The following is a 21,218-nucleotide window of genomic DNA, read 5'->3' on the forward strand; positions in this document are numbered from 1 at the left end:
ATCTTTAAATGTCAGTTTGGTTCATGGGGTAACCCCTTTGCAGCTCTGCTGAGGATTTCAAACTCATTTAGTGATTACAAAGGATAACAAAGCAGGATGCTGGTGTTTTATTGCTTCAGCTGCCTCCCTGACCTCATGGAAATAGATTATATGAGAAATCTTCCTGGGCTACCTGGGAGAACCCTGAGGGACACTTTGTGTCTCAGTGCCACTCCTGTGGCATTTTCAGGAGCATCCCTGGAGCTCTTCATCACTGAAGAACAAAAATTTCTGCTATCTGGGCACAGCCCTCTTAATGCTTGTCTCGAGTCAGGCTGGAGCATAGACTGGTCTAAAAAATAATCTAAGAAAACCAAGTGTCTTGGGGTTTGTTATCCGAAATCAACAGGGAAAACAAAATTAAATATTTGTTTAGGGACAGCAAATTGCTTTGCTGAAAAGATGGGATTTTTTGGGGAAGAAATAAGTTGGAAAAACTGGGTTTGAGGTAGAAATTAGGGAAATCAGGGAAGTCCCCAGTGAGGTGGGGCATCCTTTTCTGTAGAGGTCTGTGGGGGTTTTTGGGATTAGTTGAGGGAGTGTATTTTGGGGTGAAAACTGTTCCACACCTGTACTGGCTGTTTTTTAATGACAATGCCAACCTGGAATCCTTTACCAGGTGAGAGGGCAGTGTACTCTGTGTTTGGGGTGAGAGGGCAGTGTGCTCTGTGTTTGGGGTGAGAGGGGCAGTGTGCTCTGTGTTTGGGGTGAGAGGGGCAGTGTGCTCTGTGTTTGGGGTGAGAGAGCAGTGTGATTTGTGTTTGGTGCTTTGGGCAGGTTACTTTGTGAGTTTTGCTGCCCTGAGAGCCTGTGGCATATTGCAATACTGCAGGTGTTCTGTGGAAGGGGAGAGAAAATGATACATCTGACTCCCATGGATATCAGAAGGCTAATTAATTACTTATTATACAGAATTATTCTATACATCTAAAACTGAATCTGCCAAGCACTGAACCCTGCCCAGAGTCTTGTGTCTGTCAGTGACAGTCCCAACACACACACTTGGCCCTGATGGGAAACAAAACCCCATCACTGTGGGCAAACAATCTCCACATTGCATTCTGCTTTGGCACAAACACAGCAAAGGAGAATTGTGCTTTCTATCTCTGATGTTCACAGAATGTGAAACCCAGAAATATTCTCGGGAAGAATTGGGCCTTGCTTTTCTCTGTGAAGAGAAATGTGGGGCTGCAGTGGGGTGCTGTGTTTGGCTGCCCTGAGAGCCCGGGCTGGGCTGGGTTCTGCTGGGTTCTGCTGGGCTGTGCTGGGCTGGGCTGGGCTGAGCTGTGCTGGGCTGGGCTGGGCTGGGCTGTACTGTACTGGGCTGGGCTGAGCTGTGCTGGGCTGGGCTGGGCTGGGCTGGGCTGGGCTGGGCTGAGCTGTGCTGGGCTGGGCTGGGCTGGGCTGAGCTGTGCTGGGCTGGGCTGGGCTGGGCTGGGCTGGGCTGGGCTGGGCTGGGCTGGGCTGGGCTGGGCTGTGCTGGGCTGAGCTGGGCTGGGCTGGGCTGGGCTGGGCTGGGCTGCCCTGAGAGCCCGTGGTGTGCTCTGTTTTGCTGTGTTTTGCTGGGATGTGCTGCCCTGAGAGCCTGGGTTGTGCTGGGTTTTGCTGGGTTTTGCTGGGTTTTGCTGGGTTTTGCTGGGTTTTGCTGGGTGTTGCTGGATTTTGCTGGATTTTGCTGGGTTTTGCTGTATTTTGCTGTGTTTTGCTGTGTTTTGCCGGGATGTGCTGCCCTGAGAGCCTGGGTTGTGCTGTATTTTGCTGTGTTTTGCTGTGTTTTGCTGTGTTTTGCTGTATTTTGCTGGGTTTTGCTGGGATGTGCTGCCCTGAGAGCCCGTGGTGTGCTCTGTGTTGCAGTGGGGGTGATCCGCTGCCCCATCTGCCGCCAGGAGTGCCGGCAGATCGACCTGGTGGACAATTACTTTGTGAAGGACACCTCGGAGAGCCCCAGCAGCTCCGACGAGAAGTCAGAGCAGGTAGGGACTGTCCTGCCCCAGCCCCTGCTCTCTGGGGCTGCCTGTTCTCCTCAGGTGCCTTCTCCCCACCCTTCCTCTGCTCTCCGGGGCTGTCAGTGCTCCCCAGGACAATGCTGGGGCCTTTTCCCCACCCTTCCTCTACATTTCCCCTCCCCGTTCTGCTCTCTGGTCCTGTCAGTGTTCCCCAGGATGATGCTGGTGGCTTTTCCTCACCCCTCCTCTGATTTCTGGTCCTGTCAGTTCTCCTTAGGACAATTCTGGTGCCTTTTTCCCTCCCCTTTCTGCTCTCTGGTCCTGTCAGCTCTCCCCAGAACATTTCTGGTGCCTTTTCCCCAACCCCTCCTCTGATTTCTGGGGCTGTCAGCTCTCCCCAGAACAATTCTGGTTCCTTTCCCCCCAACCCTTTCTGCTCTCTGGATCTGTCAGCTCTCCCCAGACCAATTCTGGTTCCTTTTCCCCCTCCCCTTTCTGCTCTCTGGTCCTGTCAGTGTTCCCCAGGATGATGCTGGTGGCTTTTCCTCACCCCTTCTCTGATTTCTGGTCCTGTCAGCTCTCCCCAGAACAATTCTGGTTCCTTTCCCCCCAACCCTTTCTGCTCCCTGGTCCTGTCAGCTCTCCCCAGAACAATTCTGGTTCCTTCCCCCCAACCCTTTCTGCTCTCTGGTCCTGTCAGCTCTCCCCAGACCAATTCTGGTTCCTTTCCCCCAACCCTTTCTGCTCTCTGGTCCTGTCAGCTCTCCCCAGAACAATTCTGGTTCCTTTCCCCCTCCCCTTTCTGCTCCCTGGTCCTGTCAGCTCTTCCCAGAACAATTCTGGTTCCTTTCCCCCAACCCTTTCTGCTCCCTGGTCCTGTCAGCTCTCCCCAGAACAATTCTGGTTCCTTTCCCCCTCCCCTTTCTGCTCCCTGGTCCTGTCAGCTCTCCCCAGACCAATTCTGGTTTCTTTTCCCCAACCCTTTCTGCTCCCTGGTCCTGTCAGCTCTCCCCAGACCAATTCTGGTTCCTTTCCCCCAACCCTTTCTGCCCTCTGGGGCTGCCCAGGCTAATTCTGGTTTCTGTCCCCCCCAGGTGTGCACCAGCTGTGAGGACAATGCCAGTGCTGTGGGCTTCTGTGTGGAGTGTGGGGAGTGGCTGTGCAAGACCTGCATCGAGGCTCACCAGCGAGTGAAGTTTACCAAGGACCACATGATCAGGAAAAAAGAGGATGTGTCCTCAGGTGAGGGTTGGGTGTCACTTTGTCCTGCCTGCTCCAGGAGCCTTTTCTCTTTGTGTGTTAAAAAAAAGGGGCAGGATGGTGGAGGGAACAGCCAGCTCTGTGTGTTCTCCCCCAGGATTTGGGAAAAGTGCACTTGAAAGTTCCCAGTGCAAAATTAGTAGCTGTAAAAATAGAGGAAGAATTAATTTATGGCAGTGTTGCTTTGTGCAATTTATGTCCAATGCTTTTGGAAAGGATTTAGATCCATTCTTAATAATCTTTGTTTAGTACAAGTAACTAAATGAAGGGGGTGGAATCTGGAGATAATCTTACCCATTGTCCAAGGAACTGAAATTTCCCATTTTGTTGTATTTGGTTATAATTCTCCCTGTAGAAATTTATATATAAGTTTATAAAAAGTTATAGTTATATATTTTATATAGTTACCTTCAATATATGCTGTCACTCTGAATTATTACTGAGTAAATGTAGAGTTTGAGTCTATTTTAGGTTTAATCTCTCAGTGAGCAAAATTTCATTTGTGAAGTGAGTGTAGGGTTTGTTCAGGTGTGCAGCCTTATTAGAATGAAATTCTTGAGCTGTTGTTTGATCATTTATCATTTGTAGCCTGTTGAGGTAATGTGGAAAATCATCTCAGAACAGGTCCAGGCTAGCTGGATTTTATCATTTATGGCCTGGTGAGATAATGTGGAAAATGTTCTCCTAACAGGCCCAGGGTATCTGGATTTTAGATGAGAAAATTCTGTTTGTAGATGGGTTAAAAGTTCTGATTTAAAGACTTGTAGGTTCTCCACTTTGAGGAAGAGAGATGTCAACACTTTGCTCTCCTCATTTAAATTCATTTAAAATTAATTAAGATCTCCATAATTGTCTTGTTGTATCCTTTCAAAGGAACAAACATTACTTTTCTTTCTAAAAATTGTTCAATAGTTAAAAAGTTTGAGCTTTGTTCTGGGATTACACAGGGGTTTTATTTCATTTGCTCTGTCAAATAAACCTCATTTTGGAGAGGCTTCTCTTTGTGTCCTAATGAATATTTTTAATAAGAAATATTATCCATTTAAGATCTAATGTATTAAGCCTCATAGATAAGAAACCCTTAAATTCAAATTACAGGGCCCAAGAAAGAATTATTGATGTTTTTACAAGGAATGCTAAATTGTGACTCTCAGTGTGACATTCCAGCTCAGCTTTCCCTCTGATTCCTGCTGGGAAGAGGCTGAAAAGTGACTGCTCCAAAACCAGAAAGTTTATAAAGTTTATAAAATAAACTATTATTAAACTAACAAAGTTAGTTAACTAACTAGTTAGTTAAATACTTTTTATGTTTAAATTAAACTTTTAAAATATTTAAAACAAAAAAATTGTATTATAATTTAAAATATAAAAATATTTTATATTTTCAGTATAAAATATTTTTAAAAGTTTGTAAAATAAAGTTTATAAAATAAACTTTCAATTAGAAATTTTGTTGTGATTGTGGGGAAGGGCTGGTCATTGTTTTTTTTTTCTTCTTAGACTCAAAGATGTGCCCTGGAGACTTTAAATTTCTCTCAGTGAGTGGCAGCTGTAGGTTCATCAGCTCTTTCTTTACAGTAACTTGCATGATATAACCAGCTTCAAAAACATTTTAGAGTGAGGGAAATTAATTTAAACCCTACCTGCTGTACCTTCCAAAGGCTGCTTTCCTCTTTGCTAAGCTCAAAATATCTTCAGAACACTGTACAGAAAATTTTTAGTGAACCCAGAGCTGTTTTTTTGCCATTATTTATTTATTTATTTGGGGGTTTAAGTAACTTTTAACTCGGGCAACATTTGCTCTGCAGCTCCCACTCCAGCTGTGTTTGACTAAATGAGGTGTTGGAAGGGCTGAGCTGGAAAACCATGGGGTAAAAAGGGTTTAAAAAAAGGTTAAAAAGGTTGGAAAGGTTTGAGCCATCCTTCAGTGTGTCAGAGGAATGAAATGGAATTAAATCCTTACAAACACCGTGCTGGTGTGTAAGGATTTAATTTAATGCAGCCTCACAGGGCCTTTGGGTGCTCATGAGCAAGGATGAGTAAATGAATAAAGCAAAAGGAGTGAACCAGGTGAGAAGAGCTCTGCAGCAGTGGCACTGTAAATCACAGAGCCAGCAGGTTGGGAAGGAGCTCTGAGATCACCAGACCCACCCCTGAGCTGGTGTGCTCACAGTGATCCAACTGAGAACACCTCTGGAGCTGCTTTGCACTTCTTGGTTGGTGCTGGAGGGTACTCAGGTTGTTTTGCTCTTCAGATTGTCTCAATTTTCTTTAAAATGCACAAATGGTTTATTTTTAAAAACAGAGGCCGTGGGAGCATCTGGTCAACGTCCTGTTTTCTGCCCTGTCCACAAACAAGAGCAGTTAAAACTTTTCTGTGAGACCTGTGACAGGCTGACATGCAGAGACTGTCAGTTACTGGAGCACAAGGAACACAGGTACAAATATCCAAATATTCCCAGTGTGTCTGACCTCCTGTGCTGTGCTGTCTCAGGGCATGGAGTGCCTTTGATGGGAGCTGCTGGTGTTGGAAATTCTGCTGCTTTTCCTCCTGGGTGGACTGAAGAGAATTGTGCAGAGAATTGTGGTATTTTTTGGGTTCCCTGATGAAGGGAGGGGTGCTGAATCTGACTCTGTGTTCTCAGAAGGCTCATTTATTATTTTATGATCTGTAATATATTAAAGAATGCTGTACTAAACTATACTAAAGAATACAGAAAGCTGAAAGACAACAATGAAAAACTTGTGACTCCTTCTAGAGTCTGACACAGCTTGAAGTGATTGGTCATTAAGTTAAAATAATTCACATGAAACCAATCAAACAATGTCCAAACACATTCCAAAGCAGCAAAATACAAGAGAAGTAAATTAAATAATCATTGTTTTCATTTTTCTCTGAGGTTTTTCAGTTTCCCAGGAGAAAATCCTGGGCAAAAAGATTAAAAAAAAAAAAATATGATGGTGACAGAGAACCTGTGTGGAGTGATGGAAGCTTGGTCAGTTGAGGTTTGAAGCACGATGGGCTGGGGAGGTTTGCAGTGATTCAGGTGTTCATTTGCCTGGCAGTTCCCAGTGCTGTCTCTGGGGTCAGGACTTGATTGGAAATTCCTGCAGCCCTGAACACCTGGTGCTGTAAAAGAAGCAAAAGTGATAGAGTGAGTCATGGCTGAGGTAATGCAATTTCTGAAAGGGCATTTTTGGTTGTGCAACACTCTTTAGGGGAATTTTGTCAAGGAAAGTCTAAATTTTGCCTCTTACATTAATATATCCTTCTGGTGCAGAGGGGAAAAAGAGGTTGGGTTTAGTTGGTTAAAAGTTGCCTGATTCCAGGGAGAAGGAGATGCTGGGTTTGCCTCTGCTGGAAAAGGAGCTGGAACCCCTTGGAGACACATTCCAGCTTCCTGCTCTCTAGCAGCTCTGTGTAGCTGTTTGAATGTCTGAACAACATTTTGCAGTGTTATAATAGAGAATCTGGGGATAATACATATTTATCAACCACTGCAGCGCTGCTTTTCCTGAGCTCTTCTCTCTGAAGGTGTAATACTGAATTCAGTGCTCTGGCTTTCTTTTTATTTTAGGAAAAACTATTCTGTTTCTCTCAGAATAGTGATTATTCTCAGACTGCTACAGCAGCCTGTGGCAAACTTTTACTTTTGAAATAATTATTATTAAAATATTAACACCCTCAAATCATCCTGCTCTGTTCTTTCATAGGCAGAAATATCCTGGATGACTCCCTTGTCACCAAGGGTGCTCTCCTGGGATTTATTCACTAACTTGGTCTAGCTGCTTTCTTGGCATCTGTTCTGTGCATGTTGCTGATGGATTAACAGATGGATCTTGTCCTGCTCACCTGTGCTCCTCCAGAAGGAGAATTTGTTGGTATTAATCTGCTTTTTTTTTGCAGAATATTCTTTCCATCTGGTTCTGAGTGCAGGTGGGAATTACAGATGATTAAGGCACTGCTCTGTCTGCCTGAAGTACAGCTGAGCTTTTGTGGGCAGTCATGCCAAGAGAAAAAGAATTGATTTGAATCCCCTGTTCTCTTCTTACCTGAAATCCCAACAATTTACCCCAAAGGAGAGTGAATCACCATTTCAGGGCCAGTGCTCAGAGTCTCAATTTTAGAATTCCAGAGTGGTTTGGGGTTGGAAGGGACCTTAAAGATCATCCAGTTCCAGGCCTGGCAGGGCAGGGATTGCTGGGGATTCTGGTGAGAGCTGACAATTCCCTGGGCAGCCTGGTGCTGTGAGATTCCTCTAATTTGGGTCCTTTCCAGTCCACACAACTGGGAAACTGGGAGTGCAGTGCTGGAAAAAAGAAAAGGAGCTACAGCAACATTTTAGCAGCGCAAGCTTTTGCACTAGATTTTTCACTTCTCCTTCAAGTGGAAATATAATTTTGTACTTTATGAAAATAATTTCAGAAAATCAGCAGCTCCCAAACATTTCAATTCCTTGGGCTTTAGGAATGCTCCTTTTTCTTGTATTGTAGTATCTAAAATCTCGTGCTGCTGTCTGTCTGCAAGAACTTCAGACTGTTCTTAGAAAAAGCAAAATTCCAGCACTGAGACTGAAGAATTTGAACTCTTGGAGTTCAGATTTGTCTGTTGCTGGTACAAACTGAATTAACAGGAGTAGAGTTGTTTTTGTTGTGATGTTCTTTGTCTGAGTCTCTCTTATCTTGGCTGTGAGTCATTTAAATAAAAACTGTCTTGCTCTGGGTTTGCTGACAATCCAGAGTCTTTTCCTTTGGGTTGTGATGTTCTACATTGTGACAGAAAACAGCACTAATTTCTTCTTCATTCTCTTTGGAAGCTGGTGTCAATTGTTTCTAATGCACCTTATAGAATGCTTCATTAATTGCAGCAATTTTCTGCCAGTTTGAATATTGGGAAAACATTGCCAAGGTGTTCTGGGACATTAAGTTTTCCCTATTGTTAACAAATTACATTTCAGAAGCATGAGGTTTATTTCTTGCCAAGACAAGACTTAGCAAGTTAGGAATCCTGGATTTTGAGCAGTTGATCAGAAATTCGTGGAGCTGCTTTAATTTTAATTCCCCTTGGCCATGTTCAGCAGTGTGTTTCTGTGGCATTCTTAATTCCAGTATTTTAGGAGAAGGCACCAATCCTGTTCTTGTCCCTCAGTGCTGGTACTTCCCCTCTTTCAGATGAAGCAATGGAAAGTACCTGTGCTAGCAGCTGTTCAGTTGAAGGCCTTGGAAGGGAATATTCTTCACTTGGAAGCAGCAGAGGTGGAAAAAATTTGAAGTTTTTTTAATAGGGAAATTTTCTTCAGGTTAAACTAAAGCAGTCAAACATGATCAAGATCATCTCAGCTGAAAAACAGGGGAATTTGGGATAGTTTAGGGGCTGGTTTTGGTATCCTTTAATTGTGTTTAAACTTTTGGTGCATTTTCTTCATCAAACTCTGGGGATCCTGGGGAAGGAGGCACTGAGCCCTGTGGGGTTGGAATTGATCATTCCCACAGAGGCTCAGTCTCCTGGCCAGTACCAAAGGACTTTTTTCAACATTTTGCACCCTGGTCAGAGTATTCAGAGGCTGATTGTTCTCAGTGTTCTCTTTTCCTCAATGTTTTTTTTTCTCAGTCATATTTTTTCAAAATTCCCTGGCTTTGCAGCCCCCTGTCCCTTGGTGATCAGTGTCTTCTCTTGCCTGTTGAAAAGGTACCAGTTCCTGGAAGAAGCTTTTCAGAACCAGAAGGGTGCAATTGAGAACCTCCTGGCCAAACTCCTGGAGAAGAAGAATTATGTAAATTTTGCAGCTGCCCAAGTTCAAAATAGGTGAGTTCCCCCAAAGGATCAGCTGTGGCATTGCCTTTTAATGAGTCACAGCAAGATGGATGCTGGGACTAGAATAACACACTTAATTCTGTGTTTAATTCCTTTTCATAATGTTTATTTGCCCCTGCAAGACTCTGCATCTCTTGGAAGTTCTTACAAGAAATAAATGTTAAAGATTGTGTTTTTTGTGACAGCTTTGAATAGAACCAAAGTGTGACACATTCATTACCTTTTGGGGATGGGGGAGAAAAAAATGAATAAAAAAGGCAAGAAAACCCATCCTGTAATTTATTTAAATTAGCTCTAGGTGACAGAACAGTTGAAATATTAAAATATTTTTATATTTCATAGGAAGGCCTCTGATAACTATTAAAATATTAAAATATTTTTAATATTCATCTGTAACAGTTGAAATATTAAAATATGTTTATGTTGCATAGTAAGGCCTCTGATAACTGTGTAACAAAAACTTAGTGTGAATTTGAATAGGAAATTGTGGTTGGTTGTGGGGTTTTGATTGGGGTTTTTTTAGGTGGCTTCACTTAAGATCTCCAGAGTTAGCTGAAATTGAAGTCACATTAAACACCAGAAGAGAGGCAGAGGGAGCACGAGGTCCCTGCTGGCTCTGCTGCAGCTCAGGGAATTCCACCCTGACTCTCTGTGGTTTGCTGAGCCTTCTGCAGCTTTGAGGTCATTTGCAAGATGACACATCAGCTGGGGGTGGAAAGCACAGGGCAGGAGGAGGATGTGCACCCAGAGAGAAAGAGAAGCTCTGATGCAAATTTTTAACTCCTTGTGGTGCCATCTCTATTTGAAAATAAAAAGCAGTGGAAGGAAGGAAGAACAGAGAGCATGACAGAGGCAAAGGTGTGAAGAGGGAAGCAATGAAAATTGGGATTTTTATGTGCTGATTTTCCAAAACACAAGCCCACTGTGAAGCATGGAGATGTTACACACTTGAAGAGGCAGAAATTCAACTGGGAGCTCCAAAATGTCCCAAAACATTCTCTGGTAGGAATTCCAGGCCAGGAATGGGTGATGCAATTCACACTTTGTAATGCTGGGGTTTGGGGTTTTTGCCCAAGAGTTTCTGGCTTCAGTGAATGCAGTGAATTTCTGCAGCTGGGCTTGTGTCAAGATCTCAGATTTCTGCTGAGCCAAGTGGCTGCTGCAGGTGAGACAATTCATTCCACTGCTCTGCTGGTGTGTAGGACACAAAATCCACCCTAAAAACTTCAGGGAATGGCAAAAATGGAGGTAATTTCCCAAATTTGTTGGCAGATGGTACAAAATCACCATCATCTGTGGTGGTGGAGCCTGAGCTCTGCTGGAATAATTGTTGGGTGCCAAAGCCAAGGGTGGATGCCATGGACTTAATGAAGGGTTGGTTGGGTGTTTTTGGAGTAGGAGACCAGGCTGTGCTGTCACAAAATCCATGTGTGCCCCAGGTGCCTGCAGGGCTTTGACTCCAGCAGAGAGTGCTGGTCCTGTGCCTGAGGGATGTCAGATCCTTGATCTGGCAGCAAAAAAACTCTTCTAAAAAGGACAATTGAAGTTTTCACCTTGGCTCATGGCAAAGAATTCTGCTGCCATGTGGTCTTGTTAGATTGAGGCAGTGTAGGGTCAAATAAATCCAGATGTTCCATGAGTTTAAGAAATTCTGTAATTTCAAATTCTGTGGACAGAGCTCAAGATGATTTGTTTGAATCTGAAGAAGCTGAAAATGCACTAAAACTGAGGAAAAATGGCAGTGATGAAGAGGTATAAAAATCTGACAGTAGTAAACACAAATAATCTAAACTAATACCAGGCACATCATTAGTGAAATGTCTTTATTGTGGATTAATTACAGGTCTGTAATAACTTTTTTGTTACAAGGGAGGAATTAATTTGAAATTCAGGGTTGATTTCTGGTTAATATAAATTATCTTAAAAGTTGAAAGCATCAGCTATAAATTTTTCATAGTGGCACAATTTGGATCTGAGTTTATAAATGTCCATACAGACACATGTGGCTGTGGCTGGTGATTTCTCTGTATAAAATGTGTAAACTACAAGGACTTTTCTATTATTTGAAATGAAACAAGTCGTGAATTTGTATTTGGAGTGAAGTGTAAAGTGACTGACAATCCATTGCTCTTTTGTTGTTGTTGTTTTTTAGGATAAAAGAAGTAAATGAGACCAACAAACGAGTGGAACAGGAGATCAAGGTGGCAATATTCACCCTCATCAATGAAATCAATAAAAAGGGAAAATCTCTCCTGCAGCACCTTGAGGTACACCTGAAATAAAAAGCAGTGGTGGTGTTGAGTTTCCAGTCCCCTACTTGGGGGGAAATGTTTGAAAATGGTTTGTTTGGTGTGGCTGCAGCCCTGAAACTGCCTCTGAGGGATGTGCTGGAGTTCAGTCTCTTATTCCTCCTCTCATCAGAGCTCCTTCAGTTTTGTGGCTGTGCCTTGTATTCAAAACTGGGCTCCTTGTACAGGAGTGGCTGAAAATCTCCTTTTCATGTTCTGTTTGCCATATTCTGTATTTTAACATAATGCTAAGGTGTGGATGATGTAATATTTCCCTCAAATAGCTTTTTAATGTTCATGTAGAAACAGTCAGAGCAGTATTTCTACATGAAGGTGTAATGCTGCTGTTTAAAATTGTATTATAGAGCTTTAGAGACCATGGGTTCAAGCATCCTTTCCACATGGCATGTTCTGAATAATTACATTCTGACTTAAAATCCATGAAAATGTAACTTGTTATTGCCTGTTTTGTCTGAATAGAAGAAGTCCCTTGTAAGAAGTTGGCTCAGTGCATGTGGCCAGCCTGAATGAAAGATTTAAGATCAGATGAATCACAATAGATTTTTCCTGCTTAAGGAACAATGACTTGGCAAGGAAATCAAATGTTCCTGGAAGAAAGGAGTAACTTGATCATTAGTAAAAGAAATACTGCAAAATTACAAGAACTTTGGCTTTTCTTATTTACCTAGCATTCATTAAAATTTCCTTGGGACATTTCCCTTTTGATCCAAGCAGTTTGTGTTTTCCTCCTACATCTGAAAGCCCCGTTGTAATAAATTACAATTTGCAATTTACAATTCCTTTGTTGTAGTAAAGCCTCTGTTTCTTTGCAGAACGTGACAAAGGAGAGGCAGATGAAGTTGATCCAGCAGCAGAATGACATCACTGGGCTGTCACGACAAGTGAAGCACGTGATGAACTTCACCAACTGGGCCATTGCCAGTGGCAGCAGCACTGCCCTGCTCTACAGCAAGCGCCTGGTGAGGCCACCTGGGGCTGCCAGGGACCCCTGGGGGCAGCAGGCCCCTGATCAGCTCTGGGGGTACCCCCTGTGGGTGTCTCTGGGTCTGGCCTGAAGGCACTTGAGGTGATAGTCCATGCTCACACTCAGGTGTTCATTATTTCTGATCAGTGGAACACTCTCACTGCTGGGAGTTCTGCAGCTTTTCATCAGCAGGCACAAAATGCCCAACAATCTCTTGTTCCAAGGGCTTTTAAAACTAAACTATCCAATTTAGAACTGACACCTGGATTATTTCCCTTTTAACCCAATAACTGATCCCACAGAGCCCCAGTGGGGATTTTCCCACCCAATTACAAAATGCCACCCAAACCCTTGGAGAAGGAGGAAGAAGCAGCATGAAGAAGAAACCCAGGATGACAGCCTGTGCCCTCCATCCTGCTGCCATCCCCAACACACTAAAAACCCCAAACCCTCAATTTCTCACCCACTGACACACCCACACTGCTCTCTAGAATCCATTTCACACTTTTGTGGATTCCAGTCTATCTTGAACTCCAGGAAACTTTCTCCATGAGTGAGGGTCACAGTCAGAGCTCCCCTGGGGTCAGGGCACCCAGAGCAGACACAGAAACATTCCCTGGGTGCGCTGGGTTTGCACAATCAGGGAATAATTAGCACTGACTCCATGGTTACAGCAGGCTGATCCATCACTTTATTGTACTGTATTACACTGTACTTCTCAAGAAGCTCATCCCCTTGCAGACAGTCCAGTACAGCTTTGACTTAATTGGTCAATCAATCCAAACACCATCCAGTGTCCAGTTAAGAAATTTGGTAAACAAATCTCCATCACACATAGCCCATGTGCACAACAGCAGGTGCAGCAAGTGGAGATAAGAATTGTTTCTCATTCTTTTCTCTCAGCTTTCTCACAGCTTCCCAGGAAAATCCTGGGAGAGAGTTCTGTCTCTCTCTGTTCAGAGGATTTGTGATTGCCACAGGGGTCATCCAGTGCAGCCCTGCCCTGCACAGACACCCCAAAAATCCCACCCTGGGCATCCCTGGAGTGTTGTACAAACACTCCTGGAGCTCTATCAGCTCTGGGGCAGTGCCCAGCACCCTCTGGGGGAGGAACCTTCCCCTGAGATCCAACCTGAGCTCCCCTGGCACAGCTCCAGCCCTTCCCTCAGGTCCTGCCCCTGCTCACAGAGATCAGAGCTGTCCCTTGGAAGAAGCTGCAGCCCCAATGAGGCTCCCAGAACACAACGTTGTCAAGCATAGAAATGTTACACACTGGAAGAGGCAGTCACATAGGTAATAATTAATCTGAGAGCTCAAGAAATGTCACAAAACATTCTCTGGTAGGAATTCCAGGCCAGGAATTCCTCAGGCTCCTCTTCTCCAGCAGAACAAAGTGCCCTCAGCCTCTCCTTGTGTGACTGCACAGACCTGGCTGTGCCAATTCTGTCCCAATCCATGTGTGCAGAGAGGGCAAAAGTTCCAATATACCCAGAGGGAGGTAAGACACAAAGTCAAGGGTTGGTAACCAAAGTGTAATTCACTTTTATTGACAAGAATACACCCAGTTCTGCACCTGCAAGCCCAGGGGTGTGCTCACCACTGCTGCTGTAGAGCATCACTCTGCCACCAGTGTTCCCAGTCTGGGAACGTGTCCTGAGCCACAAACACAGAGGAGCAGGGGAATCAAATATCTCCAGAGTGAGACTGGGACACAAATGAGGTCAAATGTTGGTAATCCAAAGGATACACCCAGTTGTGCCATGTGGCTCCATCATGGCACCCTATCTTCAGCTTCAGATCTTCCAGCAGAGCCAAGCAATTGGGCAACACTTCACTCTTTCCCATCAGGGTTTAGGCAGTGTTAGTGCAGAAGGAATGGGGTCAGCTCTCTGAGGGCTCTCTGTTCCACTGGACTCATTGCAGTAATGTTGTGGTGTAAGTGCTGCTCTGCAGTCCTCAGAGTGAGGAATTGTACAGTGGGGGATTTTCCTGACAAATTGAGACTTTCCCAGGCTGCTGCTGCCAGTCCTTGTTGGTGCTCCATGGCCTGAGCACACACTGGTTTCTCATTCTGTGTTTCTCTGTCAGCAGCAGGCTGTTTCTGTTTGCTCTCAGATCACCTTCCAGCTGAGGCACATCCTGAAGGCTCGCTGTGACCCCGTCCCTGCTGCCAACGGCGCCATCCGCTTCCACTGTGACCCCACCTTCTGGGCCAAGAACGTGGTCAACCTGGGTGAGAAACCCTGAGTGTTCAATTTCTGATAGAGGGAAAACTCTCTTGGATTGGGGGTTCCTCCAGCTGGAGTGAGTGCAGTTCTCTCAATGCAGGAGACAAAAACTCTCATAACCCTTCCAGCCCTGATTATCCTCCTTATCTCCTCTGTTCTTTCTGTCAGCAAAGCTTTCTCTCAGTGGATATTTTTTCCAGGATGCAATGGATATTGTACTGGGACTGGTTCTAGGAATGGCCCTAAGCACAGAATCCCAGAGTGGTTTGGGTTGAAAAGGACCTTAAAAGTCATCTCATCCCACCCCCTGCCATGGCAGGGACACCTTCCACTGTCCCAGGCTGCTCCAAGCCCTGTCCAGCCTGGCCTTGGGCACTGCCAGGGATCCAGGGGCAGCAACAGCTGCTCTGGATTGAACCCTGGACCTGTGCCTATTCCAGTATATTAAATATGATCACTTAGAGTTTGCAAAGTACAGGTTTGGGATGAGGGCAGAGGGCAGAGCACAGTGAGACAGAGATACCTGTTAGCACCTCCTTGTGAGCTTCCCTGTTGGATAAAAATTTCATGGAAAATCTGATCAAAATACCAGTTTTTATGTGTACTCACTTCTTGCTCTGAGTCCACCATCCAGGTTGGGGTGTTCCTGTCTTCAGCCAAGAGTATTTATTGTCTAGGGTAGAGAGGAAACTGCCAACCTTAATAAAAAGGGACGTGCAGATTCTGCTGAGTACACATTCACAAATTGATTAAAAAATCAACATTTTGCCTTTCCATATAAAAATAGGACAGGAGTTATCTGGAGAGGCAGCATGGTCCATGACACTGGAGCCAGACAGGACTTGCTTGTAGCAGGGTTTGGTGTTGTGTTTGTAGAACCTGTTTGAAGTCACTCAGTGGTGGCACACTCAAATATCTCTTCTTTAGACACAGAAACTTTGTGCTTAACATGTTTTTTGTCTGGTTTATTTCTCATCTTGTCCATTTCTTGTGGAAGCAGAGAAGTCATTTCTGTCTGTTGTGGCTTTTGGGCTGTGCAGTTCCAGTTCTTTAACTCTTCCCTCCCAGATCATATTTTTAATTTTGCACTTAGTTCTTGCAGTCTGAGTTCTCTTTTTGCTTTTATCGTGTGTGGTATTGAAGACACAAAGAGCTTAAATTTTAAGTTTTCATTCTTAAATTGCTCTGAGAAAACTGCATTAAAAACATCTGATTATGCCACATATGTCAGCCTTTGGAGGATGATGAGATCTAACTGTTGATTGCCTCTTTGGGTTTTTATAGGTAACCTGGTCATTGAAAATAAACCAGCCCCTAGTTACACTCCCAACGTAGTGGTTGGGCAAACTCCTCCAGGAACAAACCACGTCAACAAAGCTCCAGGACAAATCAACCTGGCCCAGCTCCGGCTGCAGCACATGCAGCAGCAGGTGTATGCCCAGAAACACCAGCAGCTGCAGCAGATGAGGATGGCCCAGCCATCCTCTGCCTCTGTGCCCAGGCAGAGCAGCCCCCAAGTCCTGCAGCAGCAGGTGAGTCCTTTATGTCTTCTTATTTCACCTTCTTTCACTTCATTTCACCATAACACTGAGATTTAAAATTGCCCTGTCAGATCTAAACTTACAAAGCAGTTTATAAACTAAAATCTTTTGAGATTTGAGGTACTTTAATGTGACAGCTCTTGGCTTTGCTTGATGTTATGTTACTACTGCTGTGGAAAGAGATGGGCTTCTTTTCTCCATGTTAAAAACAAAAATTTTAAAAATCCCAACCCCTTGCAGCCTCCCAGGTTGATCAGCATGCAGACCATGCAGAGGGGTAACATGAACTGTGGGGCTTTCCAAGCACATCAGATGAGAATGGCTCAGAATGCTGCTCGGATCCCAGGAATCCCACGCCACAATGGACCTCAGTACTCCATGATGCAACCTCACCTTCAAAGACAAGTATATCCTGTGTACATGCTTCATTGTGCCATTGTGCCAGCCTTTCATGCCAGTAGATGGTACCTCCAGCTGTAAATGTGTTTTTCTGTAGCTCACAGTTACACACATTTATATGCTGCTTCTCCATGTTGCATTACTGTGCTGGGACAGTTTTGCTGAACGTAAGGAAATTCAAACCTTAGGGGTGGAAATGAAATGAAATGAAATGTTTGTGTTGCAGTTTAGTTCTGGGAAGTAAAACATTTCCTTTTGCTCTTTTCAGTGGCATTCAGCTGAAAAGAACATTCAGAGGTTTATTAGGGAGTAGTGAAGTTCCAAGTGATGTAGTTGAGGGGTTTTGATTAAATCAGCTGCTGAAGTGGTTTTAAATTCACACCTGAAGCATTGATGCAGAACTCTGCATGCCATTAAGAATAAAAATCCTTGACAATGCATGTTAATGTGACTGAAATACCAAAAGTGACTTTATATTACTTGAAACAGTTAAAAAACACCCCAGACATATAAACTCCAAAGCTATCTTTGGAGGAAGTAATTGCTTTAAGAAAACACCACTGTATACTTGGTGGAAGAAGTGCTGTCTGTTTAAAATCAAGGCCCATCAAGTATTTTTTACTTTCCAAGAGAGGAAGAGGAGCAGTTGCTCTGCCCTCAGTGCTGTGCTCGGGGTCAGGTCTCTCTCAGGGCAGCGGGAGCTGCGGTGTCCCCGTGCCCAGGGCGGTGGCCCCGTTGCCCAGGGTGGTGTCCCCATGCCCAGGGCGGTGTCCCCGTGCCCAGGGCGGTGTCTCCCTGCCCAGGGCGGTGTCCCCGTTGCCCAGGGCGGTGTCCCTGTGCCCAGGGCAGTGTCCCCGTGCCCAAGGCGGTGTCCCCGTGCCCGGTGTGGTGTCTCCCTGCCCAGGGCGGTGTCCCCATGCCCAGGGCGGTGTCCCCGTGCCCAGGGCGGTGTCCCTGTGCCCAGGGTGGTGTCCCCGTGTCCAGGGCGGTGTCCCCGTGCCCAGGGCGGTGTTCCCGTGCCCAAGGCGGTGTCCCCTTGCCCAGGGCGGTGTCCCCATGCCCAGGGCGGTGTCCCCATGCCCAAGGCGGTGTCCCCGTGCCCAGGGTGGTGTCTCCGTGCCCAGGGCGGTGTCCCCATGCCCAGGGTGGTGTCCCCGTGCCCAGGGCGGTGTCCCCGTGCCCAGCACCATGTCTTTGTCTCCCCAGCACTCCAACCCCGGCCACGCCGGGCCCTTCCCGGTGGTCTCGGTGCACAACACCACCATCAACCCCACCAGCCCCACCACGGCCACCATGGCCAGCGCCAACCGCGGCCCCACCAGCCCGTCCGTGTCGGCCATCGAGCTCATCCCGTCCGTCACCAACCCGGAGAACCTGCCCTCCCTGCCAGACATCCCCCCCATCCAGGTCAGTGCTGCTCCTCCTTCGCTGCTTTTGGGCTTAAATGCCAGGACTTGGTCGTGGAATGGTGTAAAGTTGTACAACTCAAACTCATTTCACCTCTAAAATATTGCAAAAAGTTCTCCATCACCAGCATGGAGAACCTGCCTTCCCTGCCAGACATCCCCCCCATCCAGGTCAGTGCTGCTCCTCCTTTGCTGGTTCAGTTGGGTACCAGGATTTGGCCATGGAATGGTGTAATTTGCATTTAAAATTGGCCATGGAATGGTGTAATTTGCATTTAAAGTTGAAGAATTCAAACTCATTTCACCTCTAAAATATTGCAAAAAGTTCTCCATCACCAATCTGGAGAACCTGCCTTCCCTGCCAGACATCCCCCCCATCCAGGTCAGTGCTGCTTCTCCTTCTCTGGTTCTGTAGTTGGGTACCAGGATTTGGCCATGGAATGGTGTAATTTGCATTTAAAATTGGCCATGGAATGGTGTAATTTGCATTTAAAGTTGAAGAATTCAAACTCATTTCACCTCCAAAACAGTGTAAAAAGTTGTTCTCCATCACCAATATGGAGAAACTGCCCTCCCTGACAGACATCCCCCCCATGCAGGTCAGTGCTGCTCCTCCTTCTCTGCTTTTGTGGTTAGGTGCCAGGATTTGGCCATGGAATGGTGTAATTAGCATTTAAAATTGTAGAATTAAAATCTTCAGCCTTTCTCTTAGGCATGCAGGTAGGGCTGACCTGATCCACCTGGTAGCCTTTAGATTAATCAATATTTAATGTGTCCTGTAGTCCTGCTCCACTCAGCTGCTCTGCTTTTGTGGTTAGTTGCCAGGATTTGGCCATGGAATGGTGTAATTAGCATTTAAAGTTGTAGAATTCAAACTCATTTCACCTCTAAAATATTGCAAAAAGTTGTTCTGTCACCAGCCCAGAGAACCTGCCCTCCCTGCAGGACATCCCCCCCACCCAGGGCAGTGCTTCTCCCCCCCTCTGTTTTGTAGTTGGGTACCAGGACTTGGCCATGGAATGTGTAATTAGCATTTAAAGTTGGAGAATTAAAATCTTCAGCCTTTCTCTTAGGCATGCAGTTGCTTTTGTAGTTAGGTACCAGGACTTGGCTGTGGATTGGTGTAATTTACATTTAAACTTGCACCATTCCAACTTGTTTCACCTCTAAAATATTGCAAAAAGTCGTTCAAGCCCTGGGAGTAAAATGGGAATTTTACTCCATGGCATCCACAGAGTTGTGGTTGTGTGGAGAGGATGAATCAAACCCTTCAAAGAACTCTGGTTAAGCTGGTGGTTGAAACCCAGATGTCATGGATCAGATGTCTCCTTTGGGCTTGTTAAGGATTGGAACCCAGCCCTGGGGTCTCACCCTGGGGGATGTTTGGGTTTCCCTTCCTGACCTTGCCCCAGAAGGTTTCCACCTGTGAGGAAGTAGAAGCCAATGCCAAGAAACATTTTATGTCTATAGCCCAAACCTTAGAAGGACCTGCTCCACCTGGGAACCTTTAGATTAATCAATATTTGATGTGTCTTGTAGTAAAATTAAGACTTTAATTCATGCCAAGTACTGTGTTCACTTCCTTTCTTCCACAAGACCATCATGTGGGAAGATAGAATAATTAATGGAGATGTATTTTGAGTGCTCTGAAGGGTGATTTATTCAGGCTTAAAGTGCCTGGAGTTTCTCTTGGATGTTCCTAGAAGGAGGCACAGAGGGGACATGGGACATGAGAGGGGACACAAGCTGAGGTAGACTCTGAAGCTCATTTGGAGAGGTGAAAAGCACAATGTAATGTACACATGGAGGCAAGGAAAGTAAAAGTCATGTGTTTTCTGCAGGAGTGTTTGGGAGGGGAGGAGAGTGATGGCTTCATCCTGAGAACAGGACCTTTGCCTTGAAATGCCCCTGTGAAACCCAGGAGATTTGGTCACCCTACAGGAAACAAAATAAATTTCATTCAAGATGGTCTGCTGGAATGCAAAATAAATTTCATCCAAGATGGCCAGCTGCAACTTTGCAACTCTTAAATGTTCAGGGCTGGTATTCAGTGTTCTCAGGAGGCTGCAGGTCATTTTTAATGTGAGAATGGGGGGAAGGAGGAATCCCATCCCAGTGTGAGCAGCCTGCAGTGCTGAGGCTTTAGGACAAAGCATCACCATGCAACTTCCAGGTGCACTGAAAATGCAGAATTCTGCTGAGATACTCTTCTTTTTATACCTGTTCATGCAATAATGGAGTTTAGTTGGGTTTGGTGGGTAGGAGGTGTTAGTCCTTCAAGCTGCTGGTGCAGTCATTAAACCCCACTTGGAATGCAGAGTGTTTCAACCACATTATTGCATTTTACACATTGAAGCAGTTACAGCAACAGGGTCACTGCTTCCTTGGGTTTAACAAGTACCAAAATCTGTTTGGAAAGTGAGTGGGAGATTTCCCATCATGTTAAGGAAAGACAAGATTATGGCCTCCCTTAATATCTTAATTATGGAATGACTTCTGCAGCCTCAGGAATCTGGTATTTCATGGCTAACACAGCACCAAGTGTGTGACTGACACACTGAGCAGCTGGCAGCCAGAAAATTTGCAGTGACCCTGTGTATGTGCAGCCCAGGATCATACTGGAAAAAACCTCAGATTTAGGAGCTTTTGAAAAACATTACTTGTTTGAAAGCCTGATTTCTGCATGAAACTGATAAAAATATTTGCTGTGTCCTGAATCCTTGAAGGGAGAGGGAACAATTCCAGTAAAGACAGTGATCACAGTGTGAAGGTGGGAATGAGACCTCTCTGATTCAGGTTTTTGTTTTTCCTCCTTAGCTGGAAGATGCTGGTTCCAGTAGTTTAGATAATCTGCTAAGTAGATACATCACAGGCAGCCACCTCCCCCCACAGCCTACCAGCACCATGAATCCCTCCCCAGGACCTTCAGCTCTGTCTCCAGGGTCATCAGGTAAATCTGATGGGTTTTTCTAGAGATTCCAGAATGTGATGGGTATTTCTGGTGTTTAAGTTGAAAATAATTGCTTAGCATTTCCTGCTAGAAGGGAAGCAATGTTCTATTTAAAATTTGGTTTTGCTCAGAAATAGATTCTTCTGGAAATTTAAATTTTACCCTCCTTTAGAGATGTCTTTATAGTAACAAACTGCCAGCACACATGGATGCAGTATTCCAGATATATATGTATATGTATATTTATATATATCCATATAGAGACACTGTCAGGGTCATTCTGAGTATAACTCATTAATGGTGGAGCTTTTCTATGCACATGAACAAATTAAGTACCTAATACTGAGGTAGTTAAACATTG

General features: G+C 45.0%; 1 protein-coding gene across 2 annotated transcripts in view; it reads left to right on the forward strand.

Moving 5' to 3' along the window:
* Window positions 1-21,218, forward strand: part of TRIM33 (tripartite motif containing 33) — a 45,937-nt gene that overhangs the window by 13,067 nt on the left and 11,652 nt on the right. For both annotated transcript variants that reach the window (XM_030231489.2, XM_050984977.1), the window contains exons 2-12: window positions 1,894-2,012; window positions 3,080-3,227; window positions 5,551-5,683; window positions 8,935-9,051; window positions 11,213-11,327; window positions 12,182-12,328; window positions 14,449-14,566; window positions 15,846-16,093; window positions 16,343-16,507; window positions 17,708-17,908; window positions 20,725-20,857. In XM_030231489.2, the coding sequence (XP_030087349.2) occupies window positions 1,894-2,012; window positions 3,080-3,227; window positions 5,551-5,683; window positions 8,935-9,051; window positions 11,213-11,327; window positions 12,182-12,328; window positions 14,449-14,566; window positions 15,846-16,093; window positions 16,343-16,507; window positions 17,708-17,908; window positions 20,725-20,857 (1,644 nt within the window). The remainder of the gene's footprint in view (window positions 1-1,893; window positions 2,013-3,079; window positions 3,228-5,550; window positions 5,684-8,934; window positions 9,052-11,212; window positions 11,328-12,181; window positions 12,329-14,448; window positions 14,567-15,845; window positions 16,094-16,342; window positions 16,508-17,707; window positions 17,909-20,724; window positions 20,858-21,218) is intronic.

This window comes from Serinus canaria, chromosome 26 (assembly GCF_022539315.1).
Source record: "Serinus canaria isolate serCan28SL12 chromosome 26, serCan2020, whole genome shotgun sequence".
Taxonomy (NCBI): Eukaryota; Metazoa; Chordata; class Aves; order Passeriformes; family Fringillidae; genus Serinus; species Serinus canaria.